Here is a 22,668-nt window from a genome sequence, read left to right as displayed (position 1 = left end):
ATCATTAAGGAGATCATTTTAAACACTTGAATGGGTTGATGACCAAACGTTTAAGCAATTGTGGTTATAAATTCAAACATACTAATTGATGTAATCCATTCTGGCAAAGAGTAATCAATGAATTGGAGAAAGTCAGAGGCTAGACATTTAATTCATTAGATATTATTTCGCTGAAGTTGCTATTAGGCTGCAGTACTTCCTGAATGGAATATCAGCTTTATAATATTATTAGTTTTCTTTTTTGTGTACACTCACACACACAGGCACACGAGATTTGTGGTGATTTTTAAGATAAAATAAGGAGCAAATGTAAAATGATAAATATGCAAAAACATCCACTACATTATCTTTAAGAATGGCCAAAATATTAATTATTAAATCAAACTTTGAAAAAAATACTGATGTCCTGAATCAGTTTGTGTCCATAATCATTCAGCAAAATCGGTTATTTGACAAATAACAATTAAGGCTTCTTTTTTTGTTTGCTTACAAAATACTGTAAAATACAGAATAATGTTTAAAAATTGAGGGGGTGCGGTGGCGCAGTGGGTTGGACCGCAGTCCTGCTCTCCGGTGGGTCTGGGGTTCAAGTCCCGCTTGGGGTGCCTTGCGGCGGGCTGGCGTCCCGTCCTGGGTGTGTCCCCTTCCCCCTCCGGCCTTACGCCCTGTGTTGCCGGGTAGGCTCCGGTTCCCCGTGACCCCGTAAGGGACAAGCGGTTCTGAAAATGTGTGTGTGTGTGTTTAAAAATTGAATTGAAATGATGAATCCTGGACTTTGGCTGGTTGTTGTTTCAGTTTGCACCTTTTAGAAAGTTTTTAAAAGTTGCACACTGTATATAGAACTGACCTACTGTTAATTGTTTTGATCATTTAGGAAACAATCCAACATTTAGGAAACTTGTTTCAGTCTCTCAACTTGTAACATGGGCAAGAGAAGCTGAGTTGGAAAAAATCCAGGAACAACAGACCATAGTGCCCCTATAGATAATAAGTACTATAATTATTTGAATAAGCCCTTATCATTGTGTTTATAATACTGAGTGTCACCCATCAGTTTTCTTAATCCCTTTTTACTGTCTGATGTTTTTAAACTTCTCAGAACTTCAGTTCTGTCGAGACCACGTCTGTTTCTCTGTGAAACTATCAAGAGCGACAAAGCAGTAACATTGAGGTCACCAGCAGGAGGCCTATTAGTTAAAACTGTAGCCTATAAATCTGCAGGTTTCTGATTTGGATCCCACTCTGCTGTAGTACCCTAGATCAAAGTACTTATCCCGAAGTACTATAAGAATACCCAGAAATATGTAAATCAGGGTAAAGTTGATTACCTAACATTGTAAGATGCCTTAGATAAGTTCTTCTTCTTCTTCTTCTTCTTCTTCTTCTTCTTCTTCTTCTTATTATTATTATTATTATTATTATTATTATTACATGGTGCATATAAATGAATATTTGACAATAATAATTTATGAACGGTCACTTAACAAAACATCCTGGGCACTTCTCTCAGAAACATACAGAGACTCCGCTACTTTACTGCATATTTCAGCCCAGGAGGTCCTGGAAATTAAGAATACGAAGTAAAACACACACATACATGCACGCACACACGCACGCGCGCACGCGGACACGCGCGCGCGCACACACACACACACACAAACTGTAGGCTAGGGCTGTAGGTGAATAGTCTCCATCTGTCGGGCGGTGTAGGCGGGTCTCTGTTTACTGCAGCTCCTCAGAGGCGCAGGAGGCTGGAGCGCCACTCTTACAGCAGCATCTCTCATCATCTCTCCAGCACAGCGGCGTCGCAGCATCATCGCAGCATCATCGCAGCAGCACCGGGCTCGGACATCCGCACAGCGGCCGGACCCGACGGGCGCGCAGGGATCCCAGAGCAGCCCGTATAATTACCCCCGTGGCAGAAAGCGAACCCCTCACCTGGATAGAGCCTTTTGCGCGCAGGAGGAAGGAGCAGAAGGAGCAGAAGGAGAAGCGAGAGGAGCTGAAGGAAGCGAGAAGGATGATTCCCAAGCAGCATCTCCTCTTCATCCTCTACAGCGTTTGGGGGATCCTTTTAAAAGGTAAAGGCGGTTCAGTGTTTGGAGTTATTGCCACTTTTTCCAGCACCAGGGATAGAGACAGAAGTTGATGCTTTGCCAGCGGTGGGGTGAAGTGGGAGGGGGGGGGGGGGGGGCACATCTCCCAGGGCTCCTCGGCTGCTGCCCTGGCACTTTTATTTCCATAGACCACTAAGTTTGTGTTCCCAGATAGGGTAGCGTGCGCCCCCGGGGTCCGATTGTTCCTTCTCTCTCTCTCTCTCTGTGTGTGTTTGTATGATTTTTTTTTTTCTTTTCATTTTTACTCACTTACTGGCAGAAAGCCTCCTTGGGAACCGTTCCCGTGATATGTAATACCATTTCAAAGTTTTTGCTGTAGTTATTTGAAACGCAGGGGATTAACAATGACCTTGTGCTTCTGCCTCGTAACTGAAATCTCGGCTGCGATGTAGAGAAACACAATTTTTTAAAACGCACAAAATAACGCGGCTGCTGTCTGCGGGCAGAGCCCAGCACTTGAGCCGACATACATGATGTGGAAAGATAGGAGCGCTGACACGCATCTCCTCTCCAGTCAGAGAACATGAGTCATGTTTCCACGCGTCGCCCAGGGTGTGAAGAGCTATTAAAACATGTCATTTCGCTCTCCGACGAGTCGCCGTGTTTAGGGAGCTCTGCCCGTCCATGCTGACTATGCACACGGGTTCGAGGGATCGCCACGCAGTGCGCGCTCACTGAACATGACTGTGCAGACTCCGCTCAGCCCAATGCGAAATCCACCCGTCAGTGAAATGTGAAAGACATGATGATGCGCGCGAACAGTCACCCGCGGTGCGTTGTTGCAGCTTATCAGCTTTGTGTTGAACTGCAAGAAAAGCTCATGCTCATCTGGAATATCATTTCACAGGCTGGTTTTCCAAAAAGGCGACGCGCCTAATCCACCCTTACGATAAACACTGCACGTTTTACTTGTTCATTCATTGATTTTGCATGGTTATGTAGGAGATGTCCGATGTGCACTCCTCTTTTTCTGGACGTGGTGTTTGCAGCAGCTGGCATCTTGGGGTCGTAGTAGTATAAGATTTCTTTACTATGGCCAGAAAACATATTTACTGCTTTAATGTACAAGTGAGGTGACCTGTGGCTCTCGCACCGCGCGATGCGCGCACACGTACGCACATGATGATCGCACTTGCAGGCTTAAGGTGGTCTGAGTGTCTTTTTAGTGATGGGCAGCACGTTGCGAGAATACGCAAGAGATCCTGCTGAGAAGACGAGCGTGATGCTGCAAGTGAGGGGCGAACGAGGCGAAACGATGAGGCTTCCACGGAGCGCAAAAGCGCACAGATCAGCGCGTAAAGTGTGTGTGATGGGAACACGTCAGAGCGCACAACAAGGGGTCCTCGCTCAGCTCTTCATAAACACCCATGGCGAACATAATCATGGCCCTTCACACACCTTTTCTCCAAAGATTTAAGACAGCACACGTGATGTGCTTCCCACCCCTCTCCCCCGTCCTGTCTCCTTGCGGGTCTCCGTGCACATGGCGGGACGGACCCGCGGCCACCGCCCGCCGCGCTCCTTCCGGCGACCCTCAGCTTCTCTGGACTTGTCCCCAAAGCGATCATCTCAGGATCTGCTCCTTGAAGGAGATGGCCAGTTCCGCGTGTTTTTGCCTGGATGCTGGAGGTCGCTAATTTGCAGTTTTTATCACACCGCATCAAACTCAGTTTAACGCGCAGAGAGTCCAGACAGCAAAAAATCTGGAAAATAAGAGCACATTCTTGCCAATTTACGTATATATACCCTCAACATACTGTATATACCCTTATATGTACCATATTGTGTGTGTTCTTATTTTGAGATTGTTTGCTGTCTATATCCATGATAGGTATAATACAAGTCTTCTGTCTTCTGCCTCAGCATTAACTGATAATTTTTATCTTTGATGGTGACTGTGAGTTGTGTGTGTGTGTGCATGCTGCAGTGTCTGAGCTCTTCATCAGCCTCTCTTCCACACGCTGATGAAACACTCCTGACCTGAAGTACATCTGCTTACTGCTCGATTCACAAACACATTACCTAAAAGTCATGCTTATGATATTTTAAAATTTTCTTATATCCTTCCCTTTCCACATTACAAACAAAATAGTCCATTGAAATTCAATTACTGTGAGCAGGGGCGTAACAAGTAGCCAGGTACTGGGGAGTGCAGAAATATTAGCAATCATACTTTATATAGTTATACACAAATATCAGGGATGGACACACTCGGCTTGCTTACACCTTTGGGGTGGACATTTGCCCACATTATCCTTCTAGGTGCATTTAACAGCACAGACACACACAGGCAAGCTGAGCCAAGTCCAGATGTTTATTTATGAGGTGCAAGCTGCAGATGCTGGTGAAACAAAGTGGCGAGGAGGAGGTTACAGGATGCTCTTGAGAGCTGACTTGAGAGTTAAGGTACTTTTGCAGGACTGAGCGAGTGAAACTGCAAGATGCCACATGGATTGTTTTCAGGTTGTGTACTTCTAGCTCCCTAATTACTGAATTGGGTGCAGGTGTGGTGGGCGGCACCTGATGTTGCCAGCTGTCTGCTGGCTGTCTTGGAGGACAGTGGGGTTCATGACAGTTTGGTCATTATTGTGAGTATACACTGGGTCCTCAAGTTCTGAGCACAGCTGGGATCTGAAGTCCACTTGTTACTTAATTTATTCCTAAATCTCGCGTCACTTTTATCAATACATCGTAATCAGTAAAAGCTTAATAACAGAGATGTTCCATGATTTACAGTGCATTCAGAAAGTATTCAGATCCCTTCACTTTTTATGCATTTTTTATGTTGCTGTCACGTTCACGCTCGCATCGACAGCACCTGACACCAATCAGTACGTGCACCCTTAAAAGACTCTCCTCAGCTCCCATTCCCTTGCGGAAACTCGCTGAGTCAACCGTTCCTTCTGCGCTGTCCTGTTCTTCCTCATTCCTTGCTTCCTGTCTCTGTTCCCCGGCTTCTGACCCTTCGCTTCGTCCCCTGACCACGTTCATGGATCCTCGCTCTCATTCTCACTGCTGATTGACTGACTCTTCACCCGTCCCCGACACCGAGAACTTGCCTGATGCCTTAGTTCCTGACGATCATTTCCTCACTTGGGTCCAGCCGCCCCTGCGCCTCTGTCTCCATGTGACAGTAGCAGCCTTATGCTAAAATCGTTTAATTTTTTCCCGTATCAGTCTATACTAAATACCCCATAATGTCAAAGTGCAAATGGGATTTTAAAAATTTTTGCAAATTTATTAAAAATAAAAAACTGAAATATCACATTGACATAAGTATTCATACCTTATACTTTGTGCTTCGTTGAAGTACCTTTGGGAGCGATTACATCCTCGAGTCTTCTTGACTATGACGTGACAAAGTTTGCACACCTGGATTTAGGAATTTTCTGCCATTCTTCTCTGTAGATCCTCTCGAGCTCTGTCAGTTTGGATGTGGACTGTTGGTGGATAGCTATTTTCAGGTCAGAAATTAAAGAGAATATCCAGAGATGTTTGATAGGGTTGAAGTTCGGGCTAGCTGAGCCGCTCAAGGATGTTCACAGAGTCGTCTCTAAGCCGCTCCTGTGTTGCCTTTGATTGGTTCTTAGGGTCATTGTCCTGTTGGAAGGTAAACCTTCAGCCCAGTCTGAGGTCCAGGGTGCACTAGAGCAGGTTTTCATTAAGGATGTCTTTGCTCCATTCAGCCTTCATTTGACTCTGACTAGCCTCCCAGTCTCTGCTGCTTTAAAAGAACTTCACAGCATGATGCTGCCACCACCATGCTTCACTGCTGGGATGGTACTGCACAGGTATTGAGCACTGCCTGTTTTCCTCCACACAGGATGCTTAGAAATGTGGCTAAATAGTTCCATCTTAGTTTCATCAGACCATCTCACTGTCTGAGAGTCCTTTAGGTGCCTTTTTGTAAACTCCAAGCTGATTTTCATATGTATTTTACTGAGGAGAGGGTTTCATCTTGCCACTTAGCCATAAATCCCAGATTGGTAGAGTGTTGCAGTGATGCTTGTCCTTCTGGAAGTTTCTCCCATCTCGACACAGGATCTCTGGAGCTCAGCCAATGTGACCATCGGGTTCTTGATCACCTGTCTTACCAAGGCCTTTCTTGATTGCTCAGTTTGGCCAGACAATCAGCTCTAGGAAGAGTTGTGGTTGTTCTAAACTTCTTCCATTTAAGAATTATTAAGGCCTCTGTGCTTTTGGGAACCTTCAGTGCTGCAAAAAATTCTGTAGCCTTTCCCAGATCTGTTCCTTAACACAGTTCAGTCTCTAAACTCTGCAGGCCATTCCTTTGATCTCATGGCTTGGCTTTTGCTCTGATACACATTGTCAACTGTGGGACCTTATATAGGCAGGTGTGTTCCTTTCCAAATTATGTACAGTCAATTGAATTTACCACAGTTGGACTCCATGCAAGGTGTAGTAATATCTCAGAAATGATTAATAGAAATAGGATACACCTGAGCTAAATTTCAAGTGTCATAGCAAAGGGTCTGAATACTTACGTCAATGTGATATTTCAGTTTTTTATTTCTAATACATTTGCAAAAATTTTTAAAATGCTGTTTTTGCTTTGCCACTGTGGGGTACTGAATATAGATTAATGAGGGAAAAATTAATTAAAACAATTTTAGGACAAGGCTGCAACATGAAAAATATGAAAAAAAAGTGAAAGGGTCTGAATACTTTCTGAATGAGCTCTAAAAAATATTTTGACAGACTTTTCAGATTTTTAACTTCGGGCAACATTAATATTAGAACCAATTTAATATGAATGAAACTCAGAACATTAATTCCTATAAACTAGAAATAGTTCATAGCTTTATCTCATAAACATATGAAATCTTTGTCGTCTTATGATGGAACACTAACACTTGGGAACATCAGACACGAGCTGAAAAACAGTGGAAATGAATTGAATTAATTTGGTCCCATATCTTTTTGGGTCTTTTTTTAACTGCAAACTAACATCTGGATTGCCTCAGAACAAAAAAAAAAAATTGAAAACAGAAAACTGGAAAAAATACAATTAAACACAAATAGATAGAAAAAAAACATGTTTGATAAATATAGTGAAATGTGGTACCAAAGTTGCTTCATCATTTTATGATTCTTGAAAACAGATGAATTTCTGCTTCTCGTTGTCATCGTCTCCTCCCTACAGCTATTCTGATGACCCCTCAAGGTTAATTAATAGCATCTCTCAAACATCACTTCACATAACAGTCTAGGAAATGATGCCTGGCTTGAAGTAGCATATTGACTGTCCCCCCTGGCATTAGATGAAACCATTAGAGCCAATGGAAGCTCTACAAATGTCTTGTAGGACTGTGCGAATGCCAGAGTCCCAGAATGCATCAGTAAAACCATGCTGTGCCTTGATGTTCTTAACAGGCGGCAGCTGCAGCACCTCAGCGATTTACCACTGGGGTCCTCAAAACAAAACCTTGACATTATTATTTTGCTGCAAGACTGATGTTTATATCCATTGAAAGAAATAATATTTTATATGTTTATACATCCTGGTATTTTTCTGGAGAAATTCACAATAAATTCTTTGCTCAGGGGCTATACAGCAGTAGATGTCAATGAATCTGGAACTGGCAACCTGCAGGTTTCCAACCTACATTCTTAAGTGCGGTGCTACTGGCCCTCCTGTAAAGCCTGCCATAATGTCCTTCTCTTGAAAAGTTTGTCAGATTCTCATTTTTGGCCCATGTTTCGGATTCAGCAGACAGCAGATACCCCATAAGAAGCTATAATTTATTGTTTTGCTAGTCATAAATTTTTGTAATTCCAAACTGACTTGTATGCTCAATTTTCACAATATCTTCTTTTCTCTTCCCTTTTCACTGCAGACTCCATGAATAACTCACTATAAATCATGGCTGTATGTTTCTGTTCCGTGGTGGATAAATTGCTGGTGTGGATGATACATTGTCAGGGAAGGTCCGCAGCCCCTCTTCCTGAGACCGTCACAATGAGTTCTGAGTGTTTTTTTCATGAAAGGACATGCGATATTGATTATAAGATGGATTGCCTCAACAAGCCTTCATTTACGTCATCGGTTTGGGAGTATAAGCCCATTGTTCTTCAAAAATTGCTCTGCTAAGAGTCAAACAATGTCAACAAGCAAAGTACAGGGGGATTTTTAAAGTATAACAGAAGGAGCCACTTTTGCTGCGTAAAATATCTCAAGAGCGAGTTGGGAGGTGTGCGGAATCACTGAGCTGCGTGGCTCACTTACGGTTTTTTGAATGAGGTGGCAGGTGGGCTGGACGAGTATGTACGTGGCTTTGGCTCTGGGGTCTTCTAGAACACACGTGTCCCATCCATACTGATAGCCGCAGAAGCTGGTCCGTGCTCCGGATCCTTTGTGCTGCGGTGTGAGGCTGATGCCCTGTCATTACTGCTGACAGTGAACATCTGGATTGGGGCAGTTCTGAGGTTGGTTTTTAGACAGTCCAGAGATGAATGGCTGTTCCCGCTCTGCTCTGATATTCACCCAGCAACACCCCTCCTTCTTAGTAACCGGTGTCACTACAGAATCACAAGTGGCATTTGTGACGCAGAGGTACGGAAGCTGACTCAAGGCCAAGGCATCGCTGGGCTTGTGTTGTGGTGAAGTTGTGTGGGACCTTGGTGTCAATGTGGCTAGGGGCGAAGACCAAGGCTAAGCAGCGGAAGGAAGCTATGGTCCAGAAACCGAGGAAGTGTGTCCCCCCCTGCAGGAATGAAGCTTATCCCTGCAAAATGACTCTAAGCCGCTGAACGGCGGCCCCGGCGTTTCGGCTTTTGTACTGCTGCACGCAAATAATCCAGTAAAGATGGCCCGCAGTGAGGGGGTGCCCGTGGGGGGGGGGAAGCTCATTCCAGAAGGGTTGCTGCCCACCCGTGCTGCCTTTAGCAAGAGCTCGGGCGGCAGGGCAAATACGCCGAGACAAGTGAGAAATGGAGGAGCAGATTACGTGCCAGTTCTGCTGAGTATGACACGCTTTTGTTTTGCATTAATTTACCCAGGAAATTCTGCGGATGATCCGCGCTCCTCACTCGCTCCCCCACTGTGTCAGCCTCGCTGGTCCTTAGAGGACTTTCCGAGGGCTTCCCCAGCACTCAGAAGGGGGCTGTGTTATCCAGCCAGCTCCGAATGTGATCTGGGTCGTCTGTATTGGCCAGGTGCCTCCACACAGTGTGAACAGTGTACAAACAACAACGTATGGCCTCTAACTTAATTTACTGCCACATCAGCTGGAGCCGGGTTGTGAATGAGACACAGCAGCCTTTGCTGTTCCCCAGGCACATCAACACATCCTGTCTCCCCTTTGAACACCTTCTCAGGAAGGTTCCCAGAGAGAGATCATATTGAGGTCTGCTTAATGAAATCATTTTACATTTACATTTATTCATTTAGCAGACGCTTTTCCCCAAAGTGACTTCCACTGAACTCTGTGTAGTGTTACCAGCCCACACACCTTATTCACCAAGGTATCTTACACTGCTATATACACTACTTACACCGGGTCACTAACGCTACATTATTTTGCTCTGTAGACCAAAGGTATGAATTAGAGTAACTTCGGATTTTGTTGTACTTCTTTGCCCTAAGTTGAGATCTTTAGAATCACAAATCACGTCTGTATTTAGTAAACCACCCGTGAACTGGTGTGGTACCACAGTTGGTATCTTTAAACATGCACCCTCAGTGGACACCCAAAGCAGTACGAGTAAATAAACTGGTGAAAACACTTGTCACGGAGCTCGGCTTTGTTCCGTTTCTTTACATGAGACACTATTTTCAGTTTTGTGAGGGGATTTCAAACTCGCCGTGAAAAGGAAAATCCAACAAAAGAAAAGCTTAACAGATAAAGGGAGAAGAAAAAGTCTGTGATGTTAGGACTTTAATAAGAGTGGATGTATAATGATTTTTCAAAGGAACTGTTGTGGGCCTGTGAGACTGCAGTCATTTTTGAGGTCTAGCCAAACTAATGCTGTTTTTTCTTTTACTTTAGATTTTAAAAGAAAATTTCTGCTTTATTCTGGGTAATACATTTTCTGTTATGTGAGGGGATATCGGTCAAAACAGCAGTATTAGCTGATGTGAGTCAGCGCCTCTGAAATATACAAACATGCATACCTGTGGGTTGAAAATCTGTCACTAAAATCTTTTCAACTCTTTATAAACCAAGTTAAGCAAAATATGAACAACTGTCTAAAGGGACTATCCTGAGATTCAGCTGTGGGGATGTGCTTTCACGTATTATTTTGTTGTGTAGCTGATGTGCTTTTCCAAAGCAGCTACAATTTCACTGGGGCAATTCAGGTTAAGTGCCTTGCTCAAGGCTACTGCTGCAGGGCCCCTTAGGCAACCTATATGTTACAGCTCCAGCTTTTCCCTGAGAAATCATTCTTACCATAGTGGTAAATGGTCAACAATGAGCTTTCACTACGCATCTTCTATTCTCGGTGGGCTGGAGAAAGATGCTGGATAAGCCAGCAAGCTAGTGCATTTGTTCTTTTGTTGCACTACTCAGTGCTTACAGTTTTTTGACTTTCCATAAACAAAAATTAAAACTGTTGCTTTTTTAATGGTGACTGCACAGGCGGCTTCAGGAGCTGCTGAAAGGAGACAAATCTGTGGTGATTTTTCAGAAACTCTGATTATTTATAGCACAGTGGTGACCGTTTTGGAATGGCGGTGCTGTTGAAGTTCAACAACGGCAGGGATAACTCTGAAATCTGCAGCTTTACAATTTAGATTACCAGTTGTCCCCTTCAAAGACATAGAGAAGGAAAGCAACCAGGCATATATGTTATAATTATTGCATGTGTGAATATGAAGGGAAAGGTCATGACATCTTACATGGATCTACTGTCCCTAGTTTTCAGTTTTGTCCTTTTGGTGATAGTGAATCAGTCTCCTTAGTGGAACCATCCATCCATCCATCCATCCATCCATTTTCAAAAACTATTTATAGAAGGTGGTGGTCCAGGATAACTGCAGACCAACCACACATACTCACTCATACAACCACACAGTATGGGAAATTCAGACATACCACTTTACTTGAAACACATATCATTGGACAGTGAGTGGAAACCTGAGAACCCAGAAGATACACAAGAACATGACAAGAACAAAGAAACTCTGAACTGACAGAGTATAATTCACATTAATGGAGCTACAAACACAGGTAGTCTAAATGATGAATTGATGCAAAAGAAATAACTCTTCTTCAATTTCAGTCACCTGTGTGGTGATTGTTCAGGCCATAATGTAAGAAAGCCTGGATGTTCTGCATTTTTCGGGTCATCGTTCATGACTGTTTTGTCTTTCCTAATCACGATCATCTTAGTAGTCTTTGTCAAATGAGGCTACTATTCTCCTGTCTTCCATCACTGAAGGAAATTACCTGGCAATACACTGAATGCTGATTTGCAGTAGTCTCATGGGGATACTCCAGATATATGTGCAATTAAAGTTCTTTAGCAATTTAAGACTTCTTTAATGAAAGAAAGTATACTGCTCAAGAGAAAAGATGATAATAACCAAACTGATAAATGTTTATGTGACATAGCCAATTAATAAGAACACATACCTCAAGGGAACTAGACTCATAAATTAGCTTCTCATGTTTTCAGTTCACAGAAAGAGAAGGAAAAAGAAAATCAAGGATAAAAACTGTGGTTTAGAGGTAGAACAAGTACTTTTATGTATATAATAGGGTCAAATAGTGTCAACCACAGTGAGACATATCAAAGTCAAAGCAATAAAAATGTGACAGATACTTTGTTGTATAAATGAGAAAAATATTGTTTGTCACTTATTTTAACATAGACCTTGAACGATGATGTCAGCTAAATAAAGAATAACAATAAAGAGCTGTGTATAATAAAATCACAGACTTTATCTAATCAATATAACCATTGTTTCAGTTATGGTGGGAGAAATATTGAAAAAGTTATACCATCAACCTTTTAAGCTTTCACATCAACTTTTTTCTTCAGGGATGGATTTTTTTTCTTTTGTCTTTTTGTAATTTTCATTTAAAATTTTACCTAGAGAAATAGCATGAACTCACCAACACCACTGAAAAAAATATTACCGCAATATGTGCTGGAACCTCTGGAGAAGACAGAAAGTGTGCAAATACCGTACTGTGTGTACTTCATTGAAAAATTAATAACCCAAGTCCCATAACAATTTCTGCATACTGTATTTTATCTGTTGTCTTTTTTACGTGATATAATAATTTGCTTCTAGCACATGTCACGAGAGGTGAAGTGAATGCTACAGTTGCAAAAATGATACATTTTTTAAAAATTTTTTTCTTGAATATGTTCCACAGAGAAAATGTGGCAGGTGTATAATGAAGGAAAAAAAAATTTGATGTGGTTGAGGACATGCTGGCACTTTCATTTTAGTGACATTAGAATGGCATTAGTATGTTAGTGCAAGAACTCAACCATTTTATCATACATGTCATCAACACCTGAATTTGTTCTGCAAAAATATGTCAATGGGATTTAAAGACCCACTATAACAACCACTCTGATTCACCATTGCCATGTCATTGTCAAATTAAGGCTGAAACTTTGACGTGGTTTATTTTTTCTGTCTTGAAGTGAGCTGCCAGCAATGAATTTTTCAAAATGTATTTGTTTAGTTGGTTGTCCGTTTGTGAGTATAACATTTCCTTCAAGGAAAAAAGCACAAGGCACATATAAAACAAAGATGAAAAAAGAAAAAAGTCTGCTGATTAGTCTAGTCTCTTACTAGTGTCTTACTAGCTTGTTTTACAGTCGTCTTTTCCGTTGTTGCCATTTAAACTTGAGACAGGATAGTGAGAAAATTGGCATGTTCCACATCTTACACCTGAGTGCTTTCACCTTTCCCGTGGTAAAACCCGGCTGTCAGTACAGCAGCTCCCTCTGGAGTTTGAAGGCCATCTGCATGTGAGCTGTAGCGCACGGGAGGTCCAAGGAAGGACCACTTTGGTGGTGAGAAAGGATTGGACCGTGACCCCAAGCCAAGCCTGCTTCTACGTGATATGCCTTCAATAACTTCCTCGACTCTGCCACGGTATCAGGGGCAAACAAGAGACACGAGAACCTCACCGCCATCTGCCATGCGCTGGCACATTACAAGTCCATTATGAGAAAGTCACGAGGGAATAGAGGAGGTTAGTCATTTCAAAGTGAGAAATTCCCTTCCAAAGGCGAGCGTGTACTTTTCTGCTCTGTAAATTATAGACTGCTTTAATTAAACGAGGAACAATTTGAAAACATTAGAGAACAACTGTGAAAAACTTTAAAATCTGAATGATGTGGCACAAAGCTGGTACTGTCGTCTTGTACCAAAGCAAGGTCTTTACCTTGTTTAAGACAGCTTTTCAATTCACTGATGTATTTTAATTTGATAACAATTCAAGAGCATTAGACAGTTATGTTTGGAAAGTGTATTTTGTAATTAAAATTTAAGCTGTGATAATTTACACAATAGTTATTTCCTTTATATGGTCATGGAAATTGTTTTGGAGATACTTTAACTAGACACTGGTTCCTGTCTGGTTTTTCCTAATGCTCTTTCCCATGCTACATGGTTTCATAAAGTGCCCTCCCTGGTATTTCTTGAATTCCTTGTATTACTGAAATGAATTAATGACTTAGCTGTTTTAATGGCCCTTTTCACTGGTGAAAATAAGAGTATAAAATGAGATCCATTCAGTGTTAATATTAAACTAGGCAAAATCAAGTCTTTAGATCCTGCTATTTTTGTATGCTTTTCATTATCTGTAGGAAATGGGCCCTACATTGTTTCTTTAATTCATTCTGCATAAACACCTACTGCAATTTGTATTCATAATTCAGCGTGTCATCTTCACCTGCTATTTACTTTTGTTTAATGTTTCCCGTGTATTTGTTTGTTTTCAATTTATTTGGGTTTGGATTGCAGATTGCCGCCGTGTCGTCGTAATTAAATTTCAGAATAAAAATTCTGAGAGCTCGGCCTGAATTCAGAGCGTGGGATTGAATTTCGATCGTGTTTTACGTTGGTCCGAAGGTCATAATTGCGAGCAATGTCAACCTGAAGGAAAAATATTTTATGTCTGTGAATGCTCAACGTATATACAGCAAAAATCTAAGTTAAAATGTCATTGAAACCCGCTACATTGTACCAGAACCTTGACGCTTGTGGCACTGAAAGAGTATTTGCTGGTCTCTGAAAACATCATGAGAAAGATTTACAGATTGTATGACATACAATTCAGAAAATAAAGAAATCTATTAGGCTCCCTTGCATTTCTCAGTATTTCAGGGCTATTTTTACCGAATACCTAGGTGGTCCTGAAACTATGTGCAGCTGGGAATGCTGTTCCCTTTCAACAGTGTGTGGCTTGTGAAGGAAGCAAAGTGCTTCTTCCAACAACCTTCCTGCCAGTTTCTTATCCCACACATTTGAAACCACTTACCTTTGTTAGTAAGGACTCCTGATAGCGACAGTGACACAAGCCAAGGCTCAGCATCTCCACTTCACAGGCCCTTTTGCTGACTTGGCAGAGTACCTGTTCGTCACAGCTCACCTGAACTGAAAGAAATATTTGGTCATCAGTTTATGTGGTCGCAAATAGATGTTTAGAAATCAAAACAAGGGTCTGTCCTGTTTCTGTACGCTTTTAAAAAATGTGCAGTTGCATATGCCAGCACTGTGGGAAATCTAAGGCTGTTTCTTGGTGGACAGTTTGCGACAGCTGGACTGCAATGCCCATTAATAGACCTCGGAGCTTCTCAGAGATATGTATTTTAATAGGGGCCGCCTTATCTCTTAGACGGGCAGTTGTCTGAGCAGAAGCTTGCATGAAAGTGACAAAAATATAACTCTGAGGCTAATGACTACATCGCAGGGAAAGTTAAAGTCCGGAAGTGTGACTACCAGTGATTTCACTGACTCGACTGGGACAATTTGAATTAATATTTGAATATCCGGATTATGATTAGATTATTTTTGGTATAAAAGGGATGGGAGAAAACCATATTACTGTAGATTTGTTTGATGTATGCTGTTTTTAATCTTCCACATGGAAGTGTACAGTGACAGCTATGTGTTTTTCTGAGCTTGTTCTTTGCACTCAACCAGAGCAGCCTTAAAGATTTCATATTCGGCATTTGCAAGATTAATTGATGCTCCCAAGATTGATAGATTAAGATTAGAGCAGGAAGGCCAGTTAAATTCTTGAGTTTGGTGTGAATGATGCAATGTTATGAGAATGTCTTGGTGGGTGTGTGTCTGCTTGTGTGTGTGTGTGTGTGTGCATGTGCATACAATGACTGATAGAGATTTCCCAGAGATTTCCAAAAGGACCACATCCTCCACGTTCTGCAAACGTATTATAAGAGAGGAGAGCAAACAAAAGTGCTCCTCGCATTCTCTGTGCTCTGATTGGTCGCTGAGGTGCATGTTCCGCCTAGGGCAAAACACAGGGAACCACTCTGTCAGGATGCAGTGCCCGAGGAATGTAGACAACACGTGTGGGAAATGGAGGAATAGAGTCCCGAGTATCCCTGTAGTGATCATTTCATTTCAAAGCAGCCTTTTAAAACAATAGTAACACTGGGACCCAAACTTGATTTAGAGCTGATGAGATAAGGGATTTGTTATTTGAATTTCACAGTAGATAAATATCTGAACTCCTCTGAATTCAATTTAAGTCAGTTTTTTATTGTTATATGGGAAAAAATGAATAACATATTATTGCATAGGCATACAGTATGTTTTATGGCTCTTCACCTGTTTTGCACCACCAGCACAGTGGCCAGATTTCACATTTTCCTTGATTAATTGCTTTTAAATTAATTTGAAAATAAATAGTAGGAGGCAACTGCAAGTAGAAAAGTAAGCTCATCGGCCTGTCCAAATGACTTGTCACACACTACTTGTGCGTGATATATTATATTATATTATATATGGTATGAAACAGAAATGAAAATATATTGACACAAATGTGTGAACAAATTTTGTAAGTCTATTATATGTGTGTTAACAAATTATATGAAGTCTATATCCTATATCTTACTAGGTCTTCATTTCTACATATTTGCTCTAGAAATTAAATTTAAAAGGTAAATCAGTCTTCAAATAACAACCTTTTATAACAAACGACATTTTAAAAAATATGACCAAAAACATTTATAATGATTTTGCGATTGTTTTAAAAGAAATAACAGTTAAACAAATTGATTGTTACAGGATTTTTGATGAAATTTTCCTGATTTAAATAAATAAAACACAAATTAACCATTAAATGTTATTTAATGAATCATTTCATTTGCCTCCCTTCTTCTGGCATATTTTTGCTCATGAAATGTAGCTAACTAGCAAGATGTAATTTTCACTTTGAGCAGTGCCTCTTTCCTCTCCTGTTAGATTTTATCTGCAGTAAGATTTCTTTTATTTATTTATTTATTTATTATGAAATACTTACGATGCCATCTTTTTGATTTCTCTTTTGAGGTTGTGTTACGCACAACTACGCAGGGTGGCGAGAGGTAGGATCCAAGTGTGGTATCTTTATTTGGTGCATGGAGGACAAAAATAAGACTCATGGTCGGGGATAAATGTGGGTCAAACAATCAATGTGCAAACATTGTTTTTGGGACAAGTCCGATGTTATTTTCGATGATTTAAATGGTGGTCAAATCCATAAGAGTCAGGAGTGTGAACGAGGAGTCAGGATCAATGATGAAGAGTTCAGGTGCTTGGGTTTAGAATCAGGATGCGAGCACAGTGAGGATGGTTGTCTTGGTGTGATTCCTTAACCCAGGAGAGGTGGAGTATCTTGTTTTATAGTTGTTCCTAATTCCTGCCAGATGCATTCTGCTAGGGCGTGGTCCAGGGTGTGACAGATTGAATTCAATATATGTGGGCAAAATGTCGTCTACTGACAAATCCATTGCTAAATAATTTTAAATTCCTAATTTTATATGCAAAAGTAGTGGAAACTTGACCAGTAAGCTATTATTCAAGACCAAATCCAAAGCAAACAGAAATGCACACACACACACGCACATTTTCGGAACCGCTTGTCCCACATGGGGTCGCAGGGAACCGGAGCCTACCCGGTAACACAGGGCGTAAGGCCGGAGGGGGAGGGGACACACCCAGGATGGGATGCCAGTCCACTGTAAGGTACCCCAAGTGGGACTCAAACCCCAGACCCACTGGAGACCAGGACCATGGTCCAACCCACTGCGCCACCACACCCCTCTGGATAAAAACAATTTTGCTTAAGTATGTCAACCAATAGAGATTGGTATAATTGCACAAACAAATTCCTTTTTGTTCGAGCTCCAAACTAGGTTATAGGTGGACTTGCACGATGTACTGCAGGAGTGGAAGCTGCCTAGTGATTATATCCAAGGATATAAAGTGTACACTCATACTACAGACACCTTAGTAAATTGTGCGGTACAAGGTACATCGCTCTCACTGAAAGGGTTAGTGTTGCTTATGGTGAAAGATTCTTTTTGCCATCCATGCGTAGCTTTCATCTCTCTGGTGGGTTTGCCTGCTAGTCGCTCTTCTCATTCTGAGTATTGTCTTTGAAAGGGACCCTGTGATTTTTCTTTAGAGCTCAATCGGTGACCTTGGCGTCTTACAGACCATTGTGGAGGCAGATTAAATAATGTATGGTTCATTGAATGGTTGGCAGACCTTACTCTCACATGGGCTTGAAGAATGGAACAGAAGAATGATACAATCTAATTTTCTAAACAGGCCATGTTCTTACTGAAAAAATACCGCATTAAAAAGAAAAACATACTGCAGTATTGAGGTTTTTATGTCTCATTTCAAGACTCAAAAGCTTAAAAGTGAAAAAAATAGTTTTATAAAAATGAATATTTTTATAAAATTTATTAAAAAAATGTACTGCTGCTTTATTTAGTATTTCATTTACTTATGACATTTTCATTTGAGTGTGTTTTCATAAACCTTTGGTAATATACTTTTAAAAAAGCAGCAATTCTGTTCCAAATGTTTGGGTAAAAAGTTTATTAGGTAATGAAATTTACATAAATCACATTAATTACAATATAAATTACAGTTACAATGTAAATTACAAAAAATTACAATGAAATGTTTCAAGAAATCATTTAAGTACACAGTTTGTTCTTATTATTTATTTAGATTTTTTTTATATGATATATTAAAACATCCAGAATAGATTTTTCATTTCTGAAATTCTTCATGTTCTGTTTTCAAACACGTACACTTACCATTTGTTCAGTTGCCTCTATTGCTGGGGTGTCTTGATGAAGTAATGCTGAAATCTGTCACCAGTTGACTTATTTTCAGTCACAGGCATACTTTGTTTTGTTCGCTTGTACATTTACATTTAAATTTCTTCATTTCCTCCAAAGCAACGTACATCTCAGAAAACAATACAAAAAGTGCATTACACTAACAGAAGGAAAGATATGGATGCAGACACTTTTTTTGTTTGTTCTTTATAGTGTCCTTTTATTTTCTTGTGAAACCAGAACCCAGATTATTTTTTGATAATGTTATGGTACATATAATAGTTACTCTTACATGCATCGTAAAAAATTGTATTTTAATGTTGTTGTCCACTCCAGAAGTTTTCTTTGTAATTGTGTGGATGACTGAAACATTTAAATTTCTTCCACTGGAAAAACTGGCATTTATTTCCATGACTGGAATTCTGCAATGTATGGACTCCTTTCTGGAAATTATTAAAATAAGCTGCATGATTACACCTGTGATGTATTGTAACCTTTTGACCCTGAGCCCTTGCTTTATGTATGTGGACATACTTGCAATCCCTTGATGTACTATCTATGCCTGTATGTTGTTGTGACCCTGTGCTATTGATAAATGTTAAAAAAAACCAAAGGTAAACTTTAGGAATAAGGACACAATGCTCTACAACAAGAGTTTGTTGAAATGCAAAGGTCTGCTTGAGCATTGATAGACCAGCACCAAAATGTGCAGACAGTATTGGGACATTGCAAATCTAAACCAAAGCATATGTGTTACCGAATTTGGACATAGGTATTGAATTGGAGAGATGGAAAAGCGTGGTGACGACAGTGAGAAATAGACTAAATGCGGTGGAGATTAATGTTTTCATAAAACACAGAGAAAACACTTTTAGTTGCAGGCCAGGAAGGAGGACGAAGAGCAGAGCATTAATGCGCACAGCCTTCCATTAATTAAACCTGGCTGCCTGATTCACCGATTCGACCTTGTGCTTTTCGTAATCTACCACCCAGCTCATACAAATCAGATATCTTCATTGTGGCCAATTGCTTGTAAAGGCGTTTTGCTCGCAGGCGTGCTGAAGACAACGAGAAAGGCGGAGTCAGAAATAGGAGCAATGGAAGGCCGGGGGAGGGGGTAAGGCTGTGATCACTTCTTGGATTGCTCCTTGGTGCACGGATTCAGAAGACACAGAGCATGAATATGTGAAAATTGAAAAGACCCACTTTTTCAATCCAGGGCAAATGGTTTGAAAATATTCAACAGTAAAAATTTAATTCCTGTATATATGGTTAATAATTTCTGACAGGACTTTAATGATACGAATAAATGATATGATCATATAATGGAAGGTTAAAATCTTTGATATAATGTTAGATAAATGGATTAAGATTAAGAGAAATACATTGATTTTATTCTTGGTTTGTAGACGGTTGAAGCCGTGACGGGAAACTTGGGATCTGACGAGGTCGTGGTCTTGGAACAAGCAGGGTCGCAACCAGGTTTAAAAGATCAGGGTCCGGTAATCTGTGATCATGGATGAACTGGGTCGAAGCCAGACAGGAATTCTTCTGAGAACAGCAAAACTGCGGTTGAGAATGAAGCAGGGGTCGGTACCTATTTCTTGACACTAAAAACAGCACGAAGTGTGGGTTAAAGGCATGTATTCTCTGATGAGATTCTGTAGCTTCCCGGCGGTTGTTGTCTCCTATTTAAACTTCATCTAAAATCTGTTCAGGTGTGCTGGCATCACCTCTGGGAGGTGCTAGTTGTACGGGAGACAGCTAGGTGAATTAACGTAATTCAAGCAGATCTTTTATTATATTCATTCAAGACAATAGTTCATCAGGTCTGATGAAGACCTAATAAAAAAAGATAGTAGCTACAGCTATTCGAAACTGTGATTTTGGGCCAGCATTCACAATCCTATGGGCTGATATAGTGAGAACTGTAAATAAACATTTCTTGCTTTGCATAAGCAGCAGGAAATTGCTCGTTTTTGTATGCTGATGATCCAGCACCATATCATGCCATGACTAGCTATGTATGAGCACGTAAGTAATTACTTGCATAAGTTGTCCATTAATGTTTGCCAGAGGAGGGTCTCCAGCCTGTGTAATGCCAGCTTGGCCTATCAGACTGCCCCCTAAGTACAAGTTTGGGACAGTGAGAAGGAATGTAATCAGCTCCACAGAATGGCGAGTCTAAGGGGCAGTTGCTGTTTGGTCAGCAATGTGGCTACATAGCACTCAATGGCCTCCATGTATCAGAACAGGTACTTATTCATGTGATGAGTGTCTTTATAATGAGGCACGGGTGCACTTACACTAAATATTTTGGACAGTGGTTAGCATAGTGATGTTGCAATCAAAGGATCCAGGCTCAAATCTCTGTTGCAGTGGTAATACTTTTGAAGACAGTGCTAACCCTGAATTGCTCTAGTAAAAATTACTGCACTGCATAAATGCATACCTTATAATCACTTAAAACAGAAAAGAGGATGTGTACAAAAAAACAAGCGCTCGCTTAAGCCACACACCAACAACTTTTCATTACCGACTGTTACTTCTTATTGTAATCAGGGTGCCTCCAACACCATACTGTCATACTAGGTCTAATCAGTTTGGTAAAAATACCCAGAAAGAACTCCAGAAGTAGCCCGTAAAGTAAGGAAGAGGCCGTTAGAAAATGTCACATTTAAAAAGCGAAGCTAATGACATTTTTCCTAACCCTCCCCCTTAACAACATAGAACAGGAACTTAATTACATAGCATCCTCCAACCCATAAACCCACCATGCTGAATAATTCCTCATGTGCTAAGCTTCCTTCTTAAGTTTTGTAACTGTGCCAGAAAAAAAAAAAAACAAAAAATCACAGGGAAATGCCTGTAAAGGTCTGCTGACTAAATCACCAGTATATTAATAACAACAATAAAGGAAAACATTGGATTAATGTGGACTGCCAACAGCACAGATGCAGACATTATGAACGCTTTCTCCTGGAATGGACAGCGATGGATCAACAGGCCTATAAAAAGAAGAGAAGGGGCACAAAGACAGCTGGCGCAGAGCTAGCAGCATAGAGCACAGTGGAGTCGACAACGGAGACACAAAGAGAAAATCTTTTCAACTGCAATAAATCATGACACCTCCCTTATGTCTTGCCATGCGCTCTAGGTTCCGGAGTAATATTATACAGGTAAGAGTAACGGCTGAACAGCTGCGCTGATGACCCTGAGCCCAACAGAATCTCGGTGACAGGTGTGGTTTACTAATCAGTAGACTTCCGTTACCAGGAGGTCCTAAAGGAGATATGAAACGATGACACACATTGTGTCCTGCCTTGATTTTGCCGTCTAGGATATTCAACAATGTAAAGATATTGGTAAATTTGAACCTGTTCTGCTGCCATGCAGTACCAGGGCATTGATGGGTAAATGAGGTTGCAGCAGGGTATGCATAAAGACGTGGCAAATAAACAGGCACATTAACTACAATCCATTATTGCATCTACCTGCAGCTATATTAAAAACCAAATAACATAAGGGCTTCTGATTTATTCAAGCTTACCCTCTTTTACATTTCTCTGTCTCTAAGGGCTGAAGCATAATATTTAGTTTTATCCCTGGGTGAATATCTGTACGTAAAGCTTTTTACAGGTCAGGGTAGGAGGATAAGCCTGCACCTCAATACACCGTTGAGACGTCAGGAGAGAAAAGAAGCCTTGTCTGAGTCTGAGGCCCCTGTGGGTAGGGATTATCCTCATGTGTGATGAAAGAGGCGACGCAGTGCATCAATTCACCCCCTATGGTCAGCGTGATGCTGGACCATTCTTCCCAAAGCAGTCCATGGCAAGCCCAGCACCAGCGGGTACTGTATTATCACTCTTTGATGTGACAGCCTGTGAGAAGCCCATAACACACTGACATTAAGATGACCAAGACCGCTGTACTTGGACTGTTCGGCCAAGTGCATAACAAAATGTCGCCTTCGCTACGGCCTTTTTTTACCATCAGTAAAATGAAGAAAATCACAAAACATCAAAGAAACAAACTCCAACAAACAGAAAAAAATGTTCTTTTTGACTGTTGTATACAGGCAGTTATTCCTAATCAGACTGAAGCCTTACAAGCTAAAGCAGTGTGTGTGTGTGTGTGTGTGTGTGTGTGTGTGTGTGTGTGTGTGTGTGTGTGTGTGTGTGTGTGTGTGCCTTCTGCAAACTAAGCATTATCAAAATATCAGTGGGTGAAAGACATAGTAAACCTGGTTTGGAAA

General features: G+C 41.0%; 1 protein-coding gene across 1 annotated transcript in view; it reads left to right on the top strand.

Moving 5' to 3' along the window:
- The first annotated feature begins 1,668 nt into the window (after nt 1-1,668).
- Nucleotides 1,669-22,668, top strand: part of LOC108941231 (cell adhesion molecule 2-like) — a 231,552-nt gene continuing 210,552 nt past the window's right edge. The window contains exon 1 of the mRNA XM_018763923.2: nt 1,669-2,081. Within this exon, the coding sequence (XP_018619439.1) occupies nt 2,021-2,081 (61 nt within the window). The 5' untranslated portion in view covers nt 1,669-2,020. The remainder of the gene's footprint in view (nt 2,082-22,668) is intronic.

The sequence above is a fragment of the Scleropages formosus genome, chromosome 10, assembly GCF_900964775.1.
Source record: "Scleropages formosus chromosome 10, fSclFor1.1, whole genome shotgun sequence".
Taxonomy (NCBI): domain Eukaryota; kingdom Metazoa; phylum Chordata; class Actinopteri; order Osteoglossiformes; family Osteoglossidae; genus Scleropages; species Scleropages formosus.
Note: the sequence above shows the minus strand (reverse complement) of the source record. Positions and strands in the feature narration are given on the sequence as shown.